Source organism: Rana temporaria, chromosome 2 (genome assembly GCF_905171775.1).
Source record: "Rana temporaria chromosome 2, aRanTem1.1, whole genome shotgun sequence".
Taxonomy (NCBI): Eukaryota; Metazoa; Chordata; class Amphibia; order Anura; family Ranidae; genus Rana; species Rana temporaria.
Genome location: NC_053490.1, coordinates 62,141,715 through 62,168,277, shown reverse-complemented (window position 1 = coordinate 62,168,277; position 26,563 = coordinate 62,141,715). Strand labels below are relative to the sequence as shown.

General features: G+C 45.7%; 1 protein-coding gene and 2 long non-coding RNA genes across 4 annotated transcripts in view; 2 read left to right on the top strand and 1 right to left on the bottom strand.

Moving 5' to 3' along the window:
* Positions 1 to 2,126: 2,126 nt before the first annotated feature.
* Positions 2,127 to 26,563, bottom strand: part of LOC120929069 (aquaporin-2-like) — a 47,173-nt gene continuing 22,736 nt past the window's right edge. The window contains exons 2-3 of one of the 2 annotated variants that reach the window (XM_040340265.1): positions 7,254 to 7,334; positions 2,127 to 2,713 (exon numbers count right to left, since the gene is read on the bottom strand). In XM_040340265.1, the coding sequence (XP_040196199.1) occupies positions 2,492 to 2,713; positions 7,254 to 7,334 (303 nt within the window). In that variant the 3' untranslated portion in view covers positions 2,127 to 2,491. The remainder of the gene's footprint in view (positions 2,714 to 7,253; positions 7,335 to 26,563) is intronic. The other variant, XM_040340264.1, reaches the window with a different exon arrangement.
* On the top strand, positions 16,916 to 18,156 carry LOC120929071. Its single transcript, XR_005747341.1, has 3 exons — positions 16,916 to 17,139; positions 17,244 to 17,358; positions 18,012 to 18,156. It is a non-coding gene; the product is annotated as an uncharacterized LOC120929071 (long non-coding RNA).
* On the top strand, positions 20,787 to 22,027 carry LOC120929070. Its single transcript, XR_005747340.1, has 3 exons — positions 20,787 to 21,010; positions 21,115 to 21,229; positions 21,883 to 22,027. It is a non-coding gene; the product is annotated as an uncharacterized LOC120929070 (long non-coding RNA).

The following is a 26,563-nucleotide window of genomic DNA, read 5'->3' as shown; positions in this document are numbered from 1 at the left end:
TGAGCTTCAGGCGTACGACGTTTCGGCGTACGCCGTGGAGATGTGAACCATCTCCATGGCCGACAATGTTAAATCACCCCTCCAGCGTATTTCAGGCTGCAATAGCGTCGGGCATCGGGCGTAAAAACGCCTAGGTGTGAATGGAGCCTTAGTGTCCCATGTCTGTTGTGGCCAGGAGCAGGAATGAGAAAGGCTTGTAAACACGGCCTATAACCTTTTTTTATAACACAGGGTGGAAAGGCAGGGCCCAAATAGCCAGTGAAAGAAGCCCAATGCTGGTAAACCCCTTTCCCCATTGGGGCAAGCTAACTCACTTATAGGGATGAGCTTTATGTTCGAGTCGAACATAAAAGTAAAAGTTAAATATTCCTTTAAATTTAGTACCTGGGGGGTGTCTATAGTATGCCTGAAAAGTATTGCATGTTTCCCGTGTTTATAACAGTCTCTGCACAAAATGACATTTCTAAAGAAAAAAAAGTATTTTAAAACTACTTGCGGCTATAATGAATTGTCGAATCCCGGTAATACAGATAAAAGTCGTTAAAAAAGAAAACAAAACAAAATAAAAAAAAATGCGTGGGGGTCCCCCCCAAATTACATATCAGGCTCTTCAGTTCTAGTATGGATATTAAGCGGAACCCTGTGCCAATTTTTATTTTGTTTTGGGGTTCCTCTTAATATTCATACCAGACCCAAAGGGCCTGGTAATGGACTAAGGGGGGAACCCATGCCGTTTTTTTTTTCAATTACTTTTATCTGTATTGCCGGGACCCAACAATTCATTATAGCCTCGAGTAGTTTTTTTAAATGGCTTTTTTTCCTTTATAATTGTCATTTTCTGCAGGGACTGTCATAAACACGGGAAATATGCACTACTTTACAGGCATACTATAGACAGTAAAGTAATATGTCACTTTTATTGGTTCACTTTAAGCATTATTAAAATCACTGCTCCCGAAATAACGTCCGTTTTTAAAACTTTTTTTGCATTAATACATGTCCCCTGGGGCAGGACCCAGGTCTCCAAACACTTTTTATGACAATAACTTGCATATTAACCTTTAAAATTAGCACTTTTGATTTTTCATGTTTGTGTTTAACGGTGACTTTAACGGTGTTTGTGTGTTTGAACACATTTTTTGCCTGTTTGAATGTTCTGCTGCAAACCGAACCGGGGGGGTTTTCGGCTCATCTCTACTCACTTGCTGTAGCATAACCCACACTTGCAGGCAACCTGCCTACATACAACAAGAATTTTATGTATTTGACACCTTTTACTGGCAAATTGTAGATGAAAAACTCGGTATAATAACTTATAATGAAGTTTCAGTTGTAATTACAAAGAATATTACACTGTGCAGTGTGTTGGACAACAGGTACCAGATGAATTTCATTGGAACTACAACATAGACACCTTCATCAGATAAATTATTTGTCATGTGGATACATATTGGGGCAGATCCACATACATACGCTGCGCCCGGCGCAGATGTCAAATACGCTACGCCACTGTAACTTACTTTGAGTTGGTTTGAATCCTCAACGAATTTGCGCCGTAAGTTACGGTGGCGTAGTGTATCTCTCGCGGCGGAATTCAAATTGGGTGGGTAGGAGGCGTGTTTCATTTAATGAAGCGCGTCCCCGCGCCGAACGAACAGCGCATGCGCCGTCCGTAAAAACTCCCAGGGTGCATTGCTCCAAATGTCGCAAGGACATCATTGTTTTCATCGTGAACGTAAATGGCGTCCAGCCCCATTCACGGCCGACTTACGCAAACAACGTAAAATTTTCAAAATTAGACGCGGGAACGACGGCCATACTTAACATTGAGTATGCCACCATATAGCAGCTTTAACTATACGCCGTAAAAAGCCGAACGGAAACGACGTAAAAAATGCGACGGCCGGTCGTACGTTCGTGGATCGTCGGAAATAGCTAATTTGCATACTCGATGCGGATTACGACGGGAACGCCACCTAGCGGAAGCCGAAAAATTGCATCTAAGATCCGACGGCGTACGAAGACGTACGCCTGTCGGATCTAACACAGATGCCGTCGTATCTTGTTTTGTGGATACCAAAACAAAAATATGATGCGCCAAATTTGAAATTACGCGGCGTATCAAGAGATACGCCGGCGTAATTTCTTTGAGGATCTGCCCCAATATGTGCAAAATGAGCAGAAGGGCTAACCAAATGCCAAATGGAGTGCAATTAGTAGCTTGTGACTGGGAATGCAGTTATTAGGTGGCATCGCAAATGTATAAAACCAGGGCTGTCCTTCCAGATTCAATAATATATGACTATACAATATATGTTCACAGACACATGGCCATTGCTTTGTGTTATTATGTCATTTGCCCTGACTAAAGAATATTAATAATTACTTTGGTAACCAATATGTATTACTAAACTTGTAACCAACTAAACTGTTTGTCATTTAGGTTTAATGACTATTTTCTAAGTGCAGTTGATGATTCCTCACATTGCGGTTAAACTTTCTCTGTCATCCCAATCCTTGGCATTGTCTGTGGTGAGTGTAACTCTACGGACTGTCTTCTCCGTATGTCCCTCTCTTCCCAGTCTTCTTCAAGTTCCAACTCTCCTCGTAGGATTGCCAGCTTCTCTGAAAAGGTCTTGGTGTTTGGAATAAGAATATAGTGATAGATTAACGATCCTAAAACAGCACCAAGCATTGGTCCGAACCAGAACACCTGAAATAAAAATGTCAAATTAGGGAGCAACTCCAGGAAAATATCCCATGGTAGAGTTTGCTGCTTTATATATTACTATTTTCGTATTTATACATATTTGGATTCAATACGCAAACAGTAATTTTCATAGTCCTTATAGTGGTTGTAAAGGCAGAAGATTGTTTACCTTACTGAATTCTATGCAGTAAGATAATAAAAAAAAAACCTTCTGCATGCAGCTCCCCCCACAGCCCCTATAATACGGCTTGCTATGAGGACACCCGGGGGTTGCTGTTACCTGCTGTATTTTAGAGGTACCATGGGCAGGGCCGATCCACCCTATAGGCTCACTATGCAAGCCGCTTAGGGCCCCGCAAAGCTGCAGGGGGCCCCCTAAATTACTAGAGGCCCCACCTGGTGAGAAGTCATTTTTGGCCCCTCACCCCGTTTCTCAACTCGCTGGCTGCATGGGAGAAGAGGTAAGAAGTCAGCACCCCCGCCTTCTAACTTTAATGTAAGATGTCAGTTCCGATAGCAGAACACCCCTCCCCCTGCTTCTGAACTTTAATATTTAATGTGACATGTCACTGTCGGCAGTGCCCCCCCCCCCACCCCCCACTTCTCAACTTTAATGTGACATGTCATTTTGCTTAGGGCCCCAGGTAGGTCAGGATCGGCACTGACCATGGGATATAAAGATAGCTGACCTGGAAAATGTGATTACTGTGCATTGCCTTGGTTTGTTCACAGACATATCACAGGCACTTTAACTGATAGATTTAGGCCTAAGAAATCCTAATTATTTTTCATGCTGGTATAGAAACAATTAAAGTTGAAGTTTAGATATGGCATTTTTACATAGTTCCCCTGGTACCCCAGCGGAAGCCCTGCCTACAAGCTGCTCATCACAGGACCCAGAAGCTAGTGGCATTCACTGTAGTAGATGTGGCTCTTACAGAGCTTTCCAGCTTCCACAGGGATCCCACAGGTGTGGCACATACAGTATCTCACAAAAGTGAGTACGCCCCTCACATTTTTGTTAATATTTTATTATATCTTTTCATGTGACAACACTGAAGAAATTACACTTTGCTTCAATGTAAAGTAATGCTTTTACAGCTTGTATTACAGTGTATATTTGCTGTCCCCCCAAAATAATTTAACACGGCCATTAATGTCTTAACCGCTGGCAACAAAAAGTGAGTACACCCCTAAGAAAAATAGTCCAAATTGGGTCCAATTAGTCATTTTCCCTCCACTGTGTCATGGCACTTATTAGTGTTACAAGGTCTCATGTGTAAATGGAGAGCAGGTGTGTAAAATTTGGTGTTATCGCTCTCACTCTCTCATACTGGTCACTGGAAGTTGAACATGGCACCTCATGGCAAAGAACTCTCTGAGAATCTGAAAAAAAGAATTCTTGCTTTACATAAAGATGGCCTAGGCTATAAGAATATTGCTAAGACCCTGATACTAAGTTGCAGCACGGTGACCAAGACCATACAGCGGTTTAACAGGACAGGTTCCACTCAGAACAGGCCTCGCAATGGTTGACCAAAAAGGTTGAGTGTACATACTCAGCATCATAGCCAGAGGATGTCTTTGGGAAATAGATGTATGAGTGCTGCCAGCATTGCTGCAGAGGTTTAGGGGGTGGGTTAGCCTGTCAGTGCTCAGACCATATACCGCATACTGCATCAAATTGGTCTGTATGGCTGTCGTCCCAGGAGGAAGCCTTTTCTAAAGAATATAGACAAAAAAGCCCACAGTTTGCTAAAAACAAGCAGACTAAGGACATGGATTACTGGAACCATATTCTGTGGTCTGATAAAACCAAGATAAACTTATTTGGTTCAGATGGTGTCAAGCATGTGTGGCGGAAACCAGGTGAGGAGTACAAAGACAAGTGTGTCTTGCCTATAGTCAAGCATGGTGGTGGGAGTGTCATGGTCTGGAACTGCCTGAGTGCTGCCAGCACTGGGGAGCTACAGTTCATTGAGGGAACCATGAATGCCAACATGTACTATGACATACTGAACAGAGCATGATCCCTTCAGAGACTGGGCCACAGGGCAGTATTCCAACATGATAAGGACCCCAAACACACCTCCAAGACGACCACTGCCTTGCTAAAGAATGTGAGGGTAAAGGTGATGGACTGGCCAAGCGTATCTCCAGACCTTAACTCCTATTGAACATCTGTGAAGCATCCTCAAACGGAAGGTGGAGGAGGGTAAGGTCTCTAACATCCACCAGCTCTGTGATGTCATCATGGAGAAGTGGAAGAGGAATCCAGTGGCAACCTGTGAAGCTCTGATGAATGCCATGCCCAAGGGGGTTAAGCAGGGCCTTCTTAATAGCATCATGGGCCCCTGGGCAAAGTAATGCACTGGGGCCCATACAATGATGACAGTGCAGGTAAACAGACATCAAGTAGGTAGGAGGCAGACTGCCTCCCCTGTGTATCTATCACACTCAGTGCCATCATGGGGCCCCCAATGTCAGGGCAGCGTGGGCTCAAGGACCAGTAGCTTTGGGGAAAGTGCAGGGGCAGTGCCCAGGTGTGCCCTCTCTCATTAAGACAGCCCTGGGGTTAAGGCAATGCTGGAAAATAATGGTGGCCACACAAAAGATTGACACTTTGGGCCGAATTTGGAAATTTTCACTTAAGGGTGTACTCACTTTTGAGGGGACAGCAAATAAACACTGTTATACAAGCTGTACACTCACTACTTTACATTATGGCAAAGTGTAATTTCTTCAGTGTTGTCACATGAAAAGATATAATAAAATATTTAAAAAAATGTGAGGGGTGCACTCACTTTTGTCAGTTACTGTACATACTTACATTGGTCCAAGCCAATATCTACATCCGTGACCTCAGCTTTAATGGAGAAGTACAGTCAAAGCTTGTGCAGTTCGTTTTGCACTTCTGTGACCCGTTTTCAGCAGAGAGTGGGCTGAAGTCCGCTCTCTGCTGACGTCACAGAGTCGGTCCAGGCCATGCGTCATCACGACCATGAAGTCGGGATCTGCCTAGATTCCTGGACCGCCACCCGGCTCAGCCTTAGTTAGCTGCTGAGAGCCCGAGCAGGCCGCTCCCGCCTCCTTCACAGCCCAGCGCTCCAGTGAGCAAGGAGGGGGACAGAGCAGAGAGCTGTGACTGACAGTCAGCAGCTCTCTGCTCACGAAGCTCTGAGAGCCAAGCGATCTACGGTGTTCAACCGCTCGGTTCTCAGTGTTAGAGGTGCAGGGGGACAGATGCAGCACCGGACCGATGCTGCATCTAAAAAGAAAAAAACATACCGTATTTATCGGCGTATACCGCGCACCTTTTTGCCCTGAAAATCAGGACACAATCGTGGGTGCGCAGTATACGCCGATACCCGATTTCCGGCGCCTAGTTTGAATACTGCGCCGACATATACCGAGCGCAGTATACTCGGGTATAGTCGGGCAGTCTCGGCTCCTTCCGCGCTCACGTCCTGGACGTACAGGACGTCAGCGCGAGAGTTGCCGAGCCTGCCCGACAATACATGAGTGTACTGCGCTCTGTATAGGTCGGCGCAGTATTCAAACTCTGTGTGGAAAACGAGCGGGGAGGACGCGAGGACGCCGCAGAAGGACGCCGGACCCGACGAAGAGGACGCCCGAAGCCGCAGACGGACACCGGACCCGACAAAGAGGACACCCGAAGCCGCAGAAGGACGCCGGACCCGACGAAGAGGACACCCGAAGCCGCAGACGGACGCCGGACCCGACGAGGCCGCAGATGGACGCCGCGCAAGACACCAAAACTGTAAGTACAAAAAAAACTTTTTTTCCACAGGATTCGGGGCAACTTTAGGGGTGTGCGGTATACGCAGGAGCACATTATACCGCGATAAATACGGTACTTCTATTTTAATTGATCAATATTATAAAATGTTACAGTGATTTTGTTTTATAACTATCACAATATGCTATGTGTAAGAGCATAATTGCCACCTAGCCTTAAGTGAACAAACAACCAAGCCGTAGCCACATGTTCTACATCAGTGGTCTACAAACGGCGGCCTGGGGGCCACATGTAGCCCTTTGCTTGCTTTTATCTGGCCCTTGGGGCACTATTTCATCCACTGATACTAACAGTGGGGCATAATTACTCCGACTGACATCAATGAAGGGGCGCAATCCCTCCAAATGACACCAATGATAGGGTCCAATTTCTCCCAATGACGCCAAACGATGGGCCCCAATTCCTCCCATTGGCACCAACAATGACGCACAATGACACCAATGATGGGGCCCAATTCCTCCTTTAGACGCCAATAATGGTCTGACACCAATAATGGGGCATTATTCCTCCCAATGACACCAATGATGGGGCACAATTCCTTCCACTGACTCCAAAGATGGGGCATTGTTTTTTCCCATTGACAGCAGGACCTTTTCTATGCCCAATGGTCACAGTTCGGTACCCCTAAAGTCTGAAGGTCTGTAAACTGGCCCTGTTCTACATCATGGCATGGAATGTAATTAGACTTATGGTACAATGAAGGAGTGGAGGAATTATTCTCACCCAGTGAGCGGTAAAGTTTCCTGTTATAACTGCAGGTGCAAAAGATCTTGCTGGATTCATGGAGCAGCCGGTGTAATGGATCTAAGACAGAAGACAATAGTTTATTACAAGCAAGAGACATTATAATCTATTTTCATATTATGAGCAAGTATGGGACATATTATTCAAGATACTAGGTACTAAAAAGCTGCCCAGGTAAACATGCCCTTAGATGCTGACCTGAGCCATATGTACGAGCAGAAAGTCTTCCAGAACCTGCTTTTGAAAATGCTGATGCCCTCACAACAATGTGACCCTTACCTATTCTTACCTGCAATCAAGACCTGTCATTGCTTTTGCCATGTAAGAAAATATATGGTAAATAACTTGTGGGTCACCTGTAACAGTCCAGGGGCAGACAGTGAACATAGACCCAAATGACCTAATTTGCTAAAAGAAAAATGTAAAAATGTGCTTATATTCTGCTGTCAGTAGGAAATCCCGCTGACAGAAGATGAGTCATGGTTGTTAAGGACCCAGCAGGTGCCAACTCCTTAACAACCAGTTATTCAACAAAATTCCACTGACAGCAGATGAGTAGAGGTTGTTAAGGACACGGTGGGTGCCGACTCCTTAACCAGCTATTCATTGGAATCCTGCTGACAGCAGATGAGTCATGATTGTTAAGGACACAGCAGGTCTCGGTTCCTTAAAGGAGTTCTCTAAGCTAAAACGTTTAACCCCCGCTGTGCCCGGGTTGTAAAACTATACAAAATAAACTTTCACTTACCTGCCTACGATCCCCCGTTGTTCCGATATCGCCGTCCCGTTCTCCGGTCCCGGTCTCTTCGGCCCCGTACACACGAGAGGATTTATCCGCAGATACGGTCCAGCGGACCGTTTCCACGGATAAATCCTCTCAAAGATTTCCGCTGATTTCGATGGGATGGAGTGTACACACCATCGCATTGAAATCCGCGCGGAAATCCTCTGCCGATGACGTGTCGCGCCGTCGCCGCGATTATGACGCGGCGACGGGCGCGACGCTGTCATATAAGGAATTCCACGCATGCGTCAAATCATTACGACGCGTGCGGGGAATCCCTTTGGACGAATGGATCCGGTAAGTCTGTACAGACGAGCGGATCCATCCGTTGGAATGGATTCCAGCAGATGGATTTGTTGTGCAGCACAGCAAATATCCGATCTGCTGGAATCCATCCCAGAGGAGATTTCTCTGCGGAAACAGATCCGCTGGCGTGTACACACCATAGAATCTATCCGCAGAAACCCATTTGCTGGGATTTATCTGCGGATGGATTCTATCGTGTGTACGGGGCCTTCCACTTCCTGCGGGTCGGTGACTCACAGTGCGCTCCGCCTATCAGCGGCCGCGACGGGACATTGCTGCGGCCGCTGATAGGCTGAGCGCACTGTGAGTCACCGACCCGCAGGAAGTGGAACAGACCGGGAACCGGAGAACGGGACGGCGATATCTGAACAACGGGTGATCTTAGGCAGGTAAGTGAAAGTTTATTTTGTATAGTTTTACAGCCCGGGCACAGCGGGGGTTAAAAGTGTTAGCTTGGAGAACTCCTTTAACAACCAGCTATCCACTGGTTAAGGACGCCGGCCGGTGCTGACTCCTTAACAAGCAGCTATTCACTGGTTGTTAAGGCTGCTGATACCTTACCAACCAGCTATTAAAGGAGTTGTAAAGGAAAACATTTTTTTTGCTGAAATGACTGTTTACAGGGTATAGAGACATGATAGTTAACCACTTAAGGACCGCCTCCTGCACATTTACGTAGGCAGAATAGGATGGCTGGGCACATGCACGTACAGATACGTACTGTGCTAGTACCCAACCGTGGGACCCGATCGCCGCTGGAGTCCTGCGATCGGTCCCCGGAGCTAAAGAACGGGGAAAGCTGTATGTAAACACAGCTTCCCCGTTCTTCACTGTGGCGGCGTCATCGATTGTGTGATCCCTTTTATAGCGATACACAATCGATGATGTCACACCTACAGCCACACCCCCCTACAGTTGTAAACACCCATGAGGTCACACATAACCCCATCAGCGCCCTCTTGTGGGTAACTCCCAAACTGCAATTGTCATTTTCACAGTAAAAAATGCATTTTAAATCCTTTTTTTGCTATGAAAATGACAATGGCCCATATTCTCTCTAAATATCCGCCTGCTGCGCTTAAGGCACTTACACTCCGCTGTCCCAACTTACTGGAGCAGGTGTTGTATTCCTCAAACACTTGCTCCATAAGTTGGGACAGCGGAGTGTAAGTGTCCCGGCGTAGCCTGGCGGATCTCCAAGGGGGTGGCTTCTATTCAAATGAAGCGCGCCCCCGATGCGAAAGAACTGGGCATGCGCCGGGCTTTAAAAAGCCCAGTGCGCATGCTCCAGTCCTCGGCGGAAAACGTCAATGACGCCGACGTGTGCGTCATTGACGTAAAGTCGTATTCAAGAACGACTTACGTAAACGACGTACCCGACGAAAAAACACGACGGGGACCCGACGCCATCCGTAACATGGCCTACGCGAGACTTGCGGAAACTTACCCCTCATATAGCAGGAGTAAGTTTCCTCTTACGCAAACGACGTTAGCGACGGTTACGCGACGCAAACTCATTCGGGAATCGGCGTAGAAGGGTCATTTGCATACGCAAATGACTCCTTCACGTAAATGCCATCTAGCGGCGGCCGGCGTCATTGCATTTAAGATCCGCCAGTGTAAGTGACTTACAGATGGCGGATCTTAAGTGTATCTATGCAAAAATGATTCTAAGAATCAGGAGCATAGATACACGGGCCAAAAAAGGGAGTTACGATGGAGTATCCTGAGTTACTCCATCGTAACTTCACTGAGAATATGGGCCAATGGTCCCAAAAATGTGTCAAAATTGTCCGAAGTGTCTGCCATAATGTCGCAGTCACGAAAAAATCGCTGATCGCCGCCATTAGTAGTAAAAATTTTTTTTTATAAAAATGCAATAAAACTATCCCCTATTTTGTACACGCTATAAATTTTGCGCAAACCAACCGATAAACGCTTATTGCGATTTTTTTTTTACCAAAAATAGGTAGAAGAATACGTATCGGCCTAAACTGAGGAAATAAAATGTGTTTTTATATATTTTTGGGGGATGTTTATTATAGCAAAAAGTAAAAAATATTGATTTTTTTTTTCAAAATTGTCGCTCTATTTTTGTTTATAGCACAAAAAATAAAAACCGCAGAGGTGATCAAATACCATCAAAAGAAAGCTCTATTTGTGGGAAAAAAAGGACGCCAATTTTGTTTGGGAGCCACGTCGCACGACCGCGCAATTGTCTGTTAAAGCGACGCAGTGCCGAATCGCAAAACCTGGCTGGGTCCTTTAGCTGCCTAAAGGTCTGGGTCTTAAGTGGTTAACTGATTCCTTTTAAAAATGATTAAAAATAGATAAAAATCAATCATATAATGTACCTGTAGTTTCAGTTTCGTTTTTGCATGTTATTTCCTGCCTCTGTGCTATACAGAGCCATAGAGTAGTGATGGTTTGGAAAACGAAACTAGAAGCTCCCAGTACTGTGGTCATCAGGAAACAGACAACCAGGAAGTGTCCAGAACGGAGAAGAATTACAGCAACTTTAGAGCAAAAACGAACAATGATGACATGAAACCAGGACTGCAGTAAGGTAAAGGAAGCTATTTAGCTAAAAAAAATGTTTCCTTTAGTGACCCTTTAAGTAGTAGTTGGATGCTGGTGGGTGCCAGCTCTTTAACAAGCAGCGGACATTTCATCCATTTCTTAAATTTCGCACACCTGGAACACTACTCTTTTCACACATTTTTTTTTTCCTTTAGTGAATTTACTTTAATGCTGTTTTATTTGGCTTTTACCAAGCGGTCTTTGCTATTTGGGGTAAATACTACAAAAGGTATAGTGAATTGACTTTTTCTGTATCGCATGTGATATTTGGGAAAAATATGTGTCACATGACCCAATTCCCTCATGCAATATTTTGCATGAGTAAGCATCGGTTATCGACGTGAAACGCGTCAGCTCTGTTACCCCACTGTTTAAAGTTTTTTTTGCTGTTGTAGTTTTTGTTTTACTGGAATAAAAGGCACCATTTTTTACACTTTATTGGAGTGCGGCTGTCAATCATCTCCTCCCTTTTATTTATGCTTTGTGCATTGCCTGCACCCATCGGGTTTTGAACCACACTCACCGCTGAAGTGCATTTGCCGCCGTGGACCACCGAAGAGGATATTCGGGGCCACTCTGTGCAAAACGAACTGCACAGTGGAGGTAAGAATGACATGTTTGTTATTTAAAAAAAAAAATGTAACCTTTAATATCACTTTAAGAAGTGGATGCATATGGGTTTATATTGGAGAATACGAAAATCGTTTAGTACTACTTTAAAAAGTTTTAAATCCTTTCTAAAATTTTGGAAAGAGTGTTTCGGAAGTGAGAGATGAAGGGGAACCAGGAGCAAAAAATCTGCTTTATTGGGCAAAGGCCTGCTTTCAGTTAAGACCTTTGTCAGCTCTGTTTTGCTGTAAGTATGCCTTTTGGAGAGATTTCCCCACAGGAAGTGATGGACAATCTCTCCAATGGGAACACACATAAAAACAAAAGTACATTTTAATAGCATTAAAAGTTAGAACTTCTGAGATTTTTTTTTTTTTTGCTATCTGTACGTTCTCTTTCTGCTGGCAACTACTTATTTTCTGTACTGGTGTCACAGGGACAGGAAGTGAAGGAAAATATACCCAGTGGCAGTGTTGTCAACCTACAAGATTGAAATTTACTGACACAACACCCAAAACTTACTGGCACAGCCAAGTTTTTACTGGCATTTCCAAAAGTTACAAAATTACAGTTTTAAGTGCAAATTACAGTATTTAGGCTACAAAGAAATGCAATCAGCAATATGATTTAAGGTAGATAATAAGGCAAAAAACATATTTCTTATTTGATTTTTGATATAGTAAGTAGCTCAGGGACCGGCCTCAGGAGGGTAAGAAATTAGAATGGGCAGGTAAAACCCGCATGAAATTGACTCTCACAGTGACACTGAAAGCAGTGTGCAGCCGCACAGATGATGACGAGACCTCACTGACACAACACGTCCCCCCCTTGAGTCACAGTGACATTCTTTCTTCAAGCCCAGTGGTCCCTCCAGTCCACTCCAGTCTAAAACAGCACTGGCGGTCCTGGTCCCAGCCTGCCTTGCTCCCATACCGCAGGGCAGGCCCACAAACGAGGCTCTAGCCGCTCTGCTTGGCTCCATTGCACCATGACATCACACAACATGCTCAGGCACGTCTCTGCCAGAGCCGTCCTATCACACTGTGGCAAGCACTCGGATGGTCCCAGCCGGCTCTGGACCAAACCGAGCATCACAGCTGTAACGGAATGGCCCGTGACACCCAGAGACTTTTGAAGGATGAGGGGTACTCCTGTGCCAGCTTCACTAATGACTCTTGGGTCTAGGGTCATCCTATGCCCCTTTTGGGCATAGGATGACTGAGAAATGATAATTCATGTATTGCAGGAGATCTGGACATATTACAAGTGATTTCATTCTGACCTCCAACAGGTCAATAAGAGTGTCTCCTTCAATGCTTAACCTAGACTGTTGAGATGCTAATTAAGTCTGCTACTGTGGTGATGTGGATTGAAGCTTGAGAGCCAGTCTGGCTGCCTATTATGGGATGTTTTAAGTGCCTTGCTGTGATTGCATTCTGTGTCCATTGTGCTAATTAGGTCTGCTTCTACAGACCTTTCATTGTGTGATGCTAATGACACTGTTTTGTGTGAAAAGTCTATTGATGATAAGATGTGGAATGTGACTTAACTGTAGTAATTACCTCCTCTAAATGCGGTGCCAGGATGTCTGTCTGGATGTGGATTGGAGAGTTTCATTGTCCCTGTGACTACTGTAGCATGTTTGTAACTGTATAAAAACCTAAGAGCTAACCATTAAAGCATTCATTCATTTTGGAACCAGAGCTTGTGTCTCGGTTATTCTGGGAAATGGAATGGGTCGTGCCAGTCGGCTGGATTGTCGGATAAGCTGACGTGGGGCGATGGAATGGGATATCGTAAATGGTGGTGACCGTTACAACAGCCATATTTTTTACTGCCAACCTTTTACTTTTACTGGCATTTACTGGCAGGAGAAAATTGTTTGTTTTTTTACTGGCTGCCAGTAAAAATACTGGTGGTTGGCAACACTGCCCAGTGGACCTAGCAGATGTTGTAACCCTTTGTTGCTCTATCCAAAACCCCCCAAAAAATGTTTGGATGAAGTTAGGTTTTAATAGTCATTATATGATTATAGAGAAGTGGTTATTTTACCGAGTAAGGAAGAAGCTGATTGGTTGCGCTGGACAATAAGAAGTTATTCTTTAAACACTTACAGTTGTGTTCAAAATTATTCAACCCCCCAATGCTGTAAAGGGTTTTAGGGAATTTAGTGTACATTTGTAATTGTATTCAGAATGAAATCCTACAAGGACTTCTTAAAGAACCACCTCACACTGCTGCTCTACCACATCCCTTTCACATACACTTCCACATTTTTCACTAGACCACACATTGCATTCTTCATTGTTATTCATTCAGTCACTTACACACCTTCTTTGCTTTGTTTTATGTACTTTTACCAGGCTCATTATTTTTGGTCTGTTTTCACTCTGTGTCCTATTGTTGTTCTGTTGTTTCCCCTCATTCCCACATCTCTTTTTTTCCCCTGTGCATCTCCCTCACGCAATTTTCATGCCTACACATCAGGCTTCTTGTTCAGCCTGGCGTGTACTCATATATTTACCATTTTTATTTTCTAGACATGCTTCCCAGTCTTATACATATACGTGTATTTACATTACAGGGTCTTCACCGCAACCTTAGGAGGGGAGCGCTCCCCCGCACCCCAACTTACCCATCCCGGTGTACACGGTGGTGTCGGGCCCCCCTGTGACTCAGCCAGGCGCGTGTGCTCGTCCCCACCTGCTTGGCCTTGATCCGCCATCCCCGGCCCCGTTGCGCCCCCCCCCTCCCTGTGCTCCTTCCCCGCCTCGGTTTGCCCTCCTCCCCCCCCCTTTTTGCCTGCCGCCCCCCCCCCCCCTCCGGCCGCCTCGGGGCGCGGCCCTGGCGCGCTATCTGGTGACCTCTCGTAGGCCCGGGCGGTACCTCTCTTGGTGGTGCACCTGAATTCGGAGTCCTTTTCTACACTGACCCAGGGGAGCTCCTCTCCCCTTTTTCCACCCCTCTGGTACCCCCCGGGGGAGTTTGATGGTGCGGCAGTGGTTCATCTGGTCCGGGTCTACGCCTTCCATTGGACGTCTTGGGTGAGTGGCAGTGGGATTTTTTACACTAGTCCACTTTTGTAGGAGGTTTACCCGCATCCTGCCATCTACCTATATGGCTGTGGGTGGCGGGCCCTCTTTGTGTTCTTCTGTTTATTATGTCCCACTTATCTATATGTATCTCTCTTTGTATGTATTTTCTTTCTTACAGAACCTATGACAGCGTCTAACTAATACTCCCTGAAGAAGACCGCTACTTATAAAAGGTCGAAACGCGTAGGGGTGTTTTTCGCCCATAGTATTTGTATACTTACAGTACTGTTATGCTATGTCTGTACTTGTTCTACCTTGTGTTTTTATTTGCCATGTATGACTTATGTTTTTTACCAAGCTCATATCTTGAGTCCCTACTGTTTGGGGCTTTTTCCGTACAACATATTTAAATAAATTTATACTTTTATATATTTTTTGGTACGTTTCTATTCCTTGCTGCAGCACAAAGCCCCTAGGGGTAATTTTCTCTTTTCTCAAGACATATCAGGGGTGTGCAGCACTTTCTATCCATGGGTTCCAATACCCTTTCCTCGCTAAAAAATTTTTGGGTGGCTAAACACCCGTTCCCCAGGGTTCACACCCATGGACTCAGGACATGAGCTTTAGGTCTGTTGTATCTATTTATGCATTTGGTTTTTTGATTCAATTGTTTTTTGACACACCATTGATAATCTGTTCAACATGAGTATCCAAAGACCAACAAACTTGTTACTGGTTCTCCTTCCATTACTTTTAAAAGGGCCATGTCCTTAAAAGACAAGCCAGTGCAGAGCGAATTTAAAGGGGCCACCACAAAGAAACACTGTCCCGCATTTGGAACCTCTCCATGCGGCCAGTACTCGCATTGTCCCCTTATGCGTAAGGAGAAATCCTTCCCATTACCCAACGGTGTGATGTTTTTTCCACACCTTTTCGCTAACTGCCAGACCCACGGAGTTGTCTACCTAATGTCATGTGAATGCAACGCACTCTACGTTGGCAAGACTAAACAAGAATTTTGACGTCGTGCAGCCAGGCACGAATTTAACATGCAAACTGGAAACCGATACCTGCCCCTTGGCAGGCATGTGGTTTTTAAACACAATTACAAAATGCCTAAAACCACCTTCGCCGTCATTGATCGAGTTCATATACCGATCAGGGGCGGCGATTGGAACAAAGCCCTCCCCCAGTGTGAGCTAAGGTGGATTTTCATACTCCATGCCATGGTGTACCCAGGCCTGAACTAATCCATCTCCTTTGCTCCCTCCCCGAAAGGGGTTTACATCCGGGAAAACCGACTTTATCTAGGACGCAGGAGATTTATGGCCGCCTTGTATGGCGACCTACCTCTCAGCCTACATGTTTGCGTCCTGTGTCCTCCCCGGTTTGTTCTTTGAAGGTTTTTTGTTTCCATCAGTATTTGGTTGGTTTTTTCCCCCTTTGGATCCCCTTTCCAAGTGTGTATGTTTATTTACAATATGCTCAGCTCTCCAATTTAGTTATGATTTTATCATCATTTCTTTGTTCTGTTCTTATATACATTATTTTGTTTGTTTCAGACTAATATGTCCATTTGGTATATTAATTTCTCACACGATACAAATGTACTTTGCATCTGTTTCTGATGCGGAGCATTTACCCAAATATGATCGCACAGCAATCTGCATTTAACATATACTTTAATAATATTTTTCAGATTTTTACCACCCCCCATGGACGTCCATTTTTTGGATTCCGGGCCTGGACCGTCACCACATCCGCATCCCTCCATCATCATCTTTCCCCTGGGGGCTCCATGGGTGCATATGGTTCGGTAGCCAGCAGGAGATTTTTCCTTCCCTGGGCCTCACGGCAGGCGGGGACTCTGCACATATCCGGGCTGGCCCCGGTTCTTGTGCTTTTTCTCTGGTGGCCTTCTTCCCGCTGGCCACTGGGGGGAGTTTCTGCGCCTGCCGGCGGCATCCCAGGTCCCTAGCGGCCAGCACGCGCCCTTGCCGAGCGCGCGGGGTCGCGATGGCGTCATGGCGCCGACGCCTCACGTGACCGCGCGCGGCTCACACCACCTGCGTGCCTGCGCATTGCCGTCCATGGACGAGGAGGATGGAGTTGGTACACCGGGGACCTAGCAGTCCCTTCTGGAACGCCGGGGAGGCCACCACTTGCCGCCTCATGGCGGCCTGGTCGCGCTGTATAGCTGCGTGCGCGGTTGGTGGGTGGGGGGGCGGGGTTTGTTTGGCCGTGTGGGGGGGGTGGGTGCGGCGTTCCCGTGGATGGGGGGGTTCCCTGTGGGGGGGGGTGTGTGTGGTGGGGGGGATCTTCGGTGATGTTTACACCTGCCCCAGCGGTGGGTGTGGTTCCCGGGCAGGGTTGGGTCCATCCGGGCCCGCCCCCTACTGCATCATAGGGTGGGGTTGCTACAGGTGTAGAGGGAGTGCACTCCCTCACCTGTTCAAGATATACCTTATATAAGCAGCCAGCCTCATTGGGACAAATCCAGATCCCACGGCGACTGTATTTGGTGGTTATGACAGATTTTGGCTGCAGGAAGGTAAGTGGGAGCCTTGGCTCTCTTTTCCATTTCCTGCAAACCTGCCATCCACCCCTGTATCCCCATTATTATCTTACTCTTCTACTTCGTTTACTTTTCAACAGACGTCAGCACCTCCTTCAATAGGTGTCTCAACATCCCTCCCTAACAGGAAGGCTACAGCTTCAACCATTTTACCATCTGACCATCTTACCTCTGTGAGCTTTACAGATAGCACATGTATTTTTTCACCTTTTCATTTGTTTCCATACTAGCCCCTTTCCCTTGCAGTTTCTTTTTCCACCTTCCTCTTCATTCACCTGTTTTCATGATTTCATTCACATGCACACACACCCTTAGATCACTCATACACTTATAGTCACAGGACTATTATCAGCATTTTTTTATTATTTTTATTTTCATTTGTATTCCTCTTTCTTCTCTTTTTCACTGTAACATTCCCCATATTTCCTGTTCCCCTTTTATCCCTTTTCTTTTCTCCCCTTGTTGTTTTCCATTTTTCTTTTGCTTTCCCACCTCACACTGCTGCTCTACCACATCCCTTTCACATACACTTCCACATTTTTCACTAGACCACACATTGCATTCTTCATTGTTATTCATTCAGTCACTTACACACCTTCTTTGCTTTGTTTTATGTACTTTTACCAGGCTCATTATTTTTGGTCTGTTTTCACTCTGTGTCCTATTGTTGTTCTGTTGTTTCCCCTCATTCCCACATCTCTTTTTTTCCCCTGTGCATCTCCCTCACGCAATTTTCATGCCTACACATCAGGCTTCTTGTTCAGCCTGGCGTGTACTCATATATTTACCATTTTTATTTTCTAGACATGCTTCCCAGTCTTATACATATACGTGTATTTACATTACAGGGTCTTCACCGCAACCTTAGGAGGGGAGCGCTCCCCCGCACCCCAACTTACCCATCCCGGTGTACACGGTGGTGTCGGGCCCCCCTGTGACTCAGCCAGGCGCGTGTGCTCGTCCCCACCTGCTTGGCCTTGATCCGCCATCCCCGGCCCCGTTGCGCCCCCCCCCTCCCTGTGCTCCTTCCCCGCCTCGGTTTGCCCTCCTTCCCCCCCCTTTTTGCCTGCCGCCCCCCCCCCCCCTCCGGCCGCCTCGGGGCGCGGCCCTGGCGCGCTATCTGGTGACCTCTCGTAGGCCCGGGCGGTACCTCTCTTGGTGGTGCACCTGAATTCGGAGTCCTTTTCTACACTGACCCAGGGGAGCTCCTCTCCCCTTTTTCCACCCCTCTGGTACCCCCCGGGGGAGTTTGATGGTGCGGCAGTGGTTCATCTGGTCCGGGTCTACGCCTTCCATTGGACGTCTTGGGTGAGTGGCAGTGGGATTTTTTACACTAGTCCACTTTTGTAGGAGGTTTACCCGCATCCTGCCATCTACCTATATGGCTGTGGGTGGCGGGCCCTCTTTGTGTTCTTCTGTTTATTATGTCCCACTTATCTATATGTATCTCTCTTTGTATGTATTTTCTTTCTTACAGAACCTATGACAGCGTCTAACTAATACTCCCTGAAGAAGACCGCTACTTATAAAAGGTCGAAACGCGTAGGGGTGTTTTTCGCCCATAGTATTTGTATACTTACAGTACTGTTATGCTATGTCTGTACTTGTTCTACCTTGTGTTTTTATTTGCCATGTATGACTTATGTTTTTTACCAAGCTCATATCTTGAGTCCCTACTGTTTGGGGCTTTTTCCGTACAACATATTTAAATAAATTTATACTTTTATATATTTTTTGGTACGTTTCTATTCCTTGCTGCAGCACAAAGCCCCTAGGGGTAATTTTCTCTTTTCTCAAGACATATCAGGGGTGTGCAGCACTTTCTATCCATGGGTTCCAATACCCTTTCCTCGCTAAAAAATTTTTGGGTGGCTAAACACCCGTTCCCCAGGGTTCACACCCATGGACTCAGGACATGAGCTTTAGGTCTGTTGTATCTATTTATGCATTTGGTTTTTTGATTCAATTGTTTTTTGACACACCATTGATAATCTGTTCAACATGAGTATCCAAAGACCAACAAACTTGTTACTGGTTCTCCTTCCATTACTTTTAAAAGGGCCATGTCCTTAAAAGACAAGCCAGTGCAGAGCGAATTTAAAGGGGCCACCACAAAGAAACACTGTCCCGCATTTGGAACCTCTCCATGCGGCCAGTACTCGCATTGTCCCCTTATGCGTAAGGAGAAATCCTTCCCATTACCCAACGGTGTGATGTTTTTTCCACACCTTTTCGCTAACTGCCAGACCCACGGAGTTGTCTACCTAATGTCATGTGAATGCAACGCACTCTACGTTGGCAAGACTAAACAAGAATTTTGACGTCGTGCAGCCAGGCACGAATTTAACATGCAAACTGGAAACCGATACCTGCCCCTTGGCAGGCATGTGGTTTTTAAACACAATTACAAAATGCCTAAAACCACCTTCGCCGTCATTGATCGAGTTCATATACCGATCAGGGGCGGCGATTGGAACAAAGCCCTCCCCCAGTGTGAGCTAAGGTGGATTTTCATACTCCATGCCATGGTGTACCCAGGCCTGAACTAATCCATCTCCTTTGCTCCCTCCCCGAAAGGGGTTTACATCCGGGAAAACCGACTTTATCTAGGACGCAGGAGATTTATGGCCGCCTTGTATGGCGACCTACCTCTCAGCCTACATGTTTGCGTCCTGTGTCCTCCCCGGTTTGTTCTTTGAAGGTTTTTTGTTTCCATCAGTATTTGGTTGGTTTTTTCCCCCTTTGGATCCCCTTTCCAAGTGTGTATGTTTATTTACAATATGCTCAGCTCTCCAATTTAGTTATGATTTTATCATCATTTCTTTGTTCTGTTCTTATATACATTATTTTGTTTGTTTCAGACTAATATGTCCATTTGGTATATTAATTTCTCACACGATACAAATGTACTTTGCATCTGTTTCTGATGCGGAGCATTTACCCAAATATGATCGCACAGCAATCTGCATTTAACATATACTTTAATAATATTTTTCAGATTTTTACCACCCCCCATGGACGTCCATTTTTTGGATTCCGGGCCTGGACCGTCACCACATCCGCATCCCTCCATCATCATCTTTCCCCTGGGGGCTCCATGGGTGCATATGGTTCGGTAGCCAGCAGGAGATTTTTCCTTCCCTGGGCCTCACGGCAGGCGGGGACTCTGCACATATCCGGGCTGGCCCCGGTTCTTGTGCTTTTTCTCTGGTGGCCTTCTTCCCGCTGGCCACTGGGGGGAGTTTCTGCGCCTGCCGGCGGCATCCCAGGTCCCTAGCGGCCAGCACGCGCCCTTGCCGAGCGCGCGGGGTCGCGATGGCGTCATGGCGCCGACGCCTCACGTGACCGCGCGCGGCTCACACCACCTGCGTGCCTGCGCATTGCCGTCCATGGACGAGGAGGATGGAGTTGGTACACCGGGGACCTAGCAGTCCCTTCTGGAACGCCGGGGAGGCCACCACTTGCCGCCTCATGGCGGCCTGGGCGCGCTGTATTGCTGCGTGCGCGGTGGGTGGGTGGGGGGGCGGGGGTTTGGCCGTGTGGGGGGGGTGGGTGCGGCGTTCCCGTGGATGGGGGGGTTCCCTGTGGGGGGGGGTGTGTGTGGTGGGGGGGATCTTCGGTGATGTTTACACCTGCCCCAGCGGTGGGTGTGGTTCCCGGGCAGGGTTGGGTCCATCCGGGCCCGCCCCCTACTGCATCATAGGGTGGGGTTGCTACAGGTGTAGAGGGAGTGCACTCCCTCACCTGTTCAAGATATACCTTATATAAGCAGCCAGCCTCATTGGGACAAATCCAGATCCCACGGCGACTGTATTTGGTGGTTATGACAGATTTTGGCTGCAGGAAGGTAAGTGGGAGCCTTGGCTCTCTTTTCCATTTCCTGCAAACCTGCCATCCACCCCTGTATCCCCATTATTATCTTACTCTTCTACTTCGTTTACTTTTCAACAGACGTCAGCACCTCCTTCAATAGGTGTCTCAACATCCCTCCCTAACAGGAAGGCTACAGCTTCAACCATTTTACCATCTGACCATCTTACCTCTGTGAGCTTTACAGATAGCACATGTATTTTTTCACCTTTTCATTTGTTTCCATACTAGCCCCTTTCCCTTGCAGTTTCTTTTTCCACCTTCCTCTTCATTCACCTGTTTTCATGATTTCATTCACATGCACACACACCCTTAGATCACTCATACACTTATAGTCACAGGACTATTATCAGCATTTTTTTATTATTTTTATTTTCATTTGTATTCCTCTTTCTTCTCTTTTTCACTGTAACATTCCCCATATTTCCTGTTCCCCTTTTATCCCTTTTCTTTTCTCCCCTTGTTGTTTTCCATTTTTCTTTTGCTTTCCCACCTCACACTGCTGCTCTACCACATCCCTTTCACATACACTTCCACATTTTTCACTAGACCACACATTGCATTCTTCATTGTTATTCATTCAGTCACTTACACACCTTCTTTGCTTTGTTTTATGTACTTTTACCAGGCTCATTATTTTTGGTCTGTTTTCACTCTGTGTCCTATTGTTGTTCTGTTGTTTCCCCTCATTCCCACATCTCTTTTTTTCCCCTGTGCATCTCCCTCACGCAATTTTCATGCCTACACATCAGGCTTCTTGTTCAGCCTGGCGTGTACTCATATATTTACCATTTTTATTTTCTAGACATGCTTCCCAGTCTTATACATATACGTGTATTTACATTACAGGGTCTTCACCGCAACCTTAGGAGGGGAGCGCTCCCCCGCACCCCAACTTACCCATCCCGGTGTACACGGTGGTGTCGGGCCCCCCTGTGACTCAGCCAGGCGCGTGTGCTCGTCCCCACCTGCTTGGCCTTGATCCGCCATCCCCGGCCCCGTTGCGCCCCCCCCTCCCTGTGCTCCTTCCCCGCCTCGGTTTGCCCTCCTTCCCCCCCCTTTTTGCCTGCCGCCCCCCCCCCCCTCCGGCCGCCTCGGGGCGCGGCCCTGGCGCGCTATCTGGTGACCTCTCGTAGGCCCGGGCGGTACCTCTCTTGGTGGTGCACCTGAATTCGGAGTCCTTTTCTACACTGACCCAGGGGAGCTCCTCTCCCCTTTTTCCACCCCTCTGGTACCCCCCGGGGGAGTTTGATGGTGCGGCAGTGGTTCATCTGGTCCGGGTCTACGCCTTCCATTGGACGTCTTGGGTGAGTGGCAGTGGGATTTTTTACACTAGTCCACTTTTGTAGGAGGTTTACCCGCATCCTGCCATCTACCTATATGGCTGTGGGTGGCGGGCCCTCTTTGTGTTTTTCTGTTTATTATGTCCCACTTATCTATATGTATCTCTCTTTGTATGTATTTTCTTTCTTACAGAACCTATGGCAGCGTCTAACTAATACTCCCTGAAGAAGACCGCTACTTATAAAAGGTCGAAACGCGTAGGGGTGTTTTTCGCCCATAGTATTTGTATACTTACAGTACTGTTATGCTATGTCTGTACTTGTTCTACCTTGTGTTTTTATTTGCCATGTATGACTTATGTTTTTTACCAAGCTCATATCTTGAGTCCCTACTGTTTGGGGCTTTTTCCGTACAACATATTTAAATAAATTTATACTTTTATATATTTTTTGGTACGTTTCTATTCCTTGCTGCAGCACAAAGCCCCTAGGGGTAATTTTCTCTTTTCTTAAAGAACCATATGCAACTAAAATGACATCATTTGGTTTTGTAAGACATTAGTAAATGTTTATTTTGTGAATTCTTTATTTACACAATTATTCAACCCCTTAAAGACTACCACTCTGAAGAACAGAGGTTCATTGAAGTGTTTTCAATCAGGTATTGAAAACACCTGTGGATGTCAGGGAGCAGCAATAAAGCCTAATAAGCACCAATTAGGCAGCTTTAAAATGACTGTGATACTCAGCTCCTTCTAGACATTTACTGGTGTGGTTATAAACATGGTGAAGTCAAGAGAATGGTCCAGGAAGACAAGAGAAGAACTGATTACTCTTCACAGGAAGGGCAATGGCTATAAGAAGATTGCAAAGATGTTAAACATACCAAGAGACACCATAGGAAGCATCATTCGCAAATTCAAGGCAAAGGGCACTGTTGAAACGCTACCTGGTCGTGGCAGAAAGAAGATGCTGACTTCGACTGCTGTGCGCTACCTGAAGCGTAGAGTGGAGAAAAGTCCCCGTGTGACTGCTGAGGAACTGAGAAAAGATTTGTCAGATGTGGGTACTGAAGTTTCTACTCAGACAATACGGCGCACACTGCGTAATAAAGGCCTCCATGCCAGAACTCCCAGGCGCACCCCCTTGCTGTCTCCAAAGAATAAGAAGATTCGACTGCAGTATGCAAAAATCATGTGGACAAACCACAGAAGTTTTGGGATTGTGTTCTGTGGACTGATGAAACAAAATTAGAACTGTTTGGGCCCATGGATCAACGCTATGTTTGGAGGAGGAAGAGCAAGGCCTATGATGAAAAGAACACCTTGCCTACTGTGAAGCATGGCGGGGGGTCAATCATGCTTTGGGGCTGTTTTGCTTCTGCAGGTACAGGGAAGCTTCAGCGTGTGCAAAGTACCATGAATTCTCTTCAGTACCAGGAGATATTGGATGTCAATGTGATGCAGTCCGTCACAAACCTGAGGCTTGGGAGACGTTGGACCTTTCAAAAGGACAATGATCCGAAGCATACCTCCAAGTCCACTAGAGCATGGTTGCAAATTAAAGGCTGGAACATTTTGGAGTGGCCATCGCAGTCACCAGACTTAAATCCGATTAAGAACCTCTGGTGGGACTTAAAGAAAGCAGTTGCAGTGCGCAAGCCTAAGAATGTGACTGAACTGGAGGCTTTTGCCCATGACGAATGGGCGAAGATACCTGTAGATCGCTGCAAGACACTTGTGTCAAGCTATGCTTCAAGTTTAAAAGCTGTTCTAACTGTAAAAGGATGTTGTACTAAGTACTAAGATTGAATGTCAACTGGGGGTTGAATAAAACTGATAATGATGTGAGCACAGAAAAGACATTTGTGGTTATTTCATTATAAATGTTATGTTATATTTGTCTGACCTACACGTGCCTCTTTGATTTAATTGTAAGCAGGATGACTGAATGATCAAAATCAATGTCAAACTGGGCAAAACAATCAATTTCAGTGGGGGTTGAATAATTTTGAATACAACTGTATATGCTTTATTTTCCCAGTACTCCTGTCTTTCTAGCAAGAGATTCTCCTTGACTTTAAATGTAACATAATGTTTTTTTCTAAGGTTATTGCTTAGTGTGATAGTTATTGTTGGTGTAGCTATAAATAATGTTTTATGAATATACAATACACTGAAGTGTGTGTTTATCTCTGTGTATTGTTCATTTATAAGCAATAATGTACCCACTGCCATAAACTGAATGGCCTTTTTTCACCATTATTGGGAGACGCATTTCATGGTTGTATGATATCAAAGCAGCCCGGCAGCTGAGTAAAAGTAAGCTGGTAATTATTTATATTGTTGGAAGATTTCTTACAGAAGAAGAAGTTAGGATTCTTGCGTCTACCAATGGGCATCATATACTGTACCTGCAATGGCAGAATGATAATAAAGAGCTATCTGCATGAGTCAGAAGCGACACATGCAGATAGCAGAGGAAAGAGAGAGCAGATACAAATCACACTAGGTGCTTTGGATTGAAACAAGTGCACATTATAGAATGATATGCTTTGTTAAATTATCATTTCAGAGGTTTACAACCACTTAACATGTTTATAGCAGGTAAATAGGAAATTAAGGACAGTTGTTAAAAGCTAAACGACAACCCCCAACTGAGCCTCTGCCCTTGGTCCTTTAATACAATTTGTGCCTGTAACGGTCACCACCGTTTACGACCTTCCATCACATCCAAGACAGCTTATCGACACTCCAACCAACAGGACCCGATCCATAAGAATTCCCCCCAGACACGAGACACACAGCTTTAACGGTTTCTTCTCAGTCTTATATACAGTACAGGGCATTAAAGGAACAATCAACTCCCTACCCACACACTAAGGCTAATTACTAACCATTCTAGACAGGTCGACGCCGGCCTATAATTATCATGTCTAATTACTGCACATTCCTTCATTAACAGCATAACAAAAAAAAACATCACACACTGAGTTCCCTAGGCAGACGCTCCGTCTCCGCATACAGCTTGACACCTATTCACACCTCTGAGCATCAATAGATTTTAGACAGTGTTATCACACAATTAAGGGCCTTTCAAAAGCCAGCCTTATTTAACATATTAACAGTCTTCACAGAGAGATGAGTCACTATTGACTGGTTGGGGTCATAATTAACCAACAACTTGCAATCTCTCAAGATCCTGCAATATGGGCTATTATTAATATCCCATCTCATGTAATACATGAATTATGATTAGCCACCCTATGCCCAAAGGGCACAGGGTGGACTCAGACCCAAGAGTTATCAGTGACGCTGACACAGGAGTATCCCCCATCCTCACAAAGTCTATGGGTGTCACGGGCCATCCTGTTACAGTGCCTTCACTAGGAAACTGTGGAGATAGGAAGGATACATATGAAAATATAGGAAGGAGTAGGGCCAAGTTATACTTTCAAAAATTTAGATTAGCAAAATAATTTTCCCTTAGTTTAGTGAATGTGATAAAATTTCACTTCGCAAAGAATACCCAATCACATGTAAAACTGTATTTTTTTGCTTCTACATGATGGAATGATGGTAGTCAGCAGGGCTTGCCTTCACCTCATATTAATGTAGAACTAAAGAGGTTAGTATTTACTTTTCCAACGGTCCCTTGTGGGCGTCAGGACCTTCTCCTGTGTGCCTGTCTTTTGCCCACTTAATTTGCTGGCATGCAATGATGTCATTCTTCTGCATGCGCAGGGGGCGTCATTCTGGAAAATAAAGACCAGCCTGGTGCTGTAAACTGGACTGCGCGTGCACAGCTCAATTTACTGAAGACAGAGAGCAGGCAGGTAGGGGCATTTGATTTCAGATGGGAGAGTGCAGGTTTCTTCTGCAATAAAAACGTAACTTCTCGCTATTTGTTACAGCAGAACGTTAGTTCTGCTTTAAAGTGGATGTAAACCCAATTTTTTTTATTTTTTTTATGTCACAATGTAGAGTATAAGATTTCCTATCATCTGTGCCCAGTCTTGCCACACAGAGTTAATCCAGCTCTGAGCAATCCTCTTTTATTGTTCAGTGAAAAAAAACACACTTACAGAGAAAAACCTTAGTCCCTTCCTCCCCCTTGCTGTGAGTGACAGGTTATTTACATATCTCATGCACTAGCCTGGAGACAGACATTATTTTTTAATCCCACCCCCACTCCTTTGCTGAAGTCATGTGGTTACTTTTCTGGATTTTGACTGGATATTAGTGCTC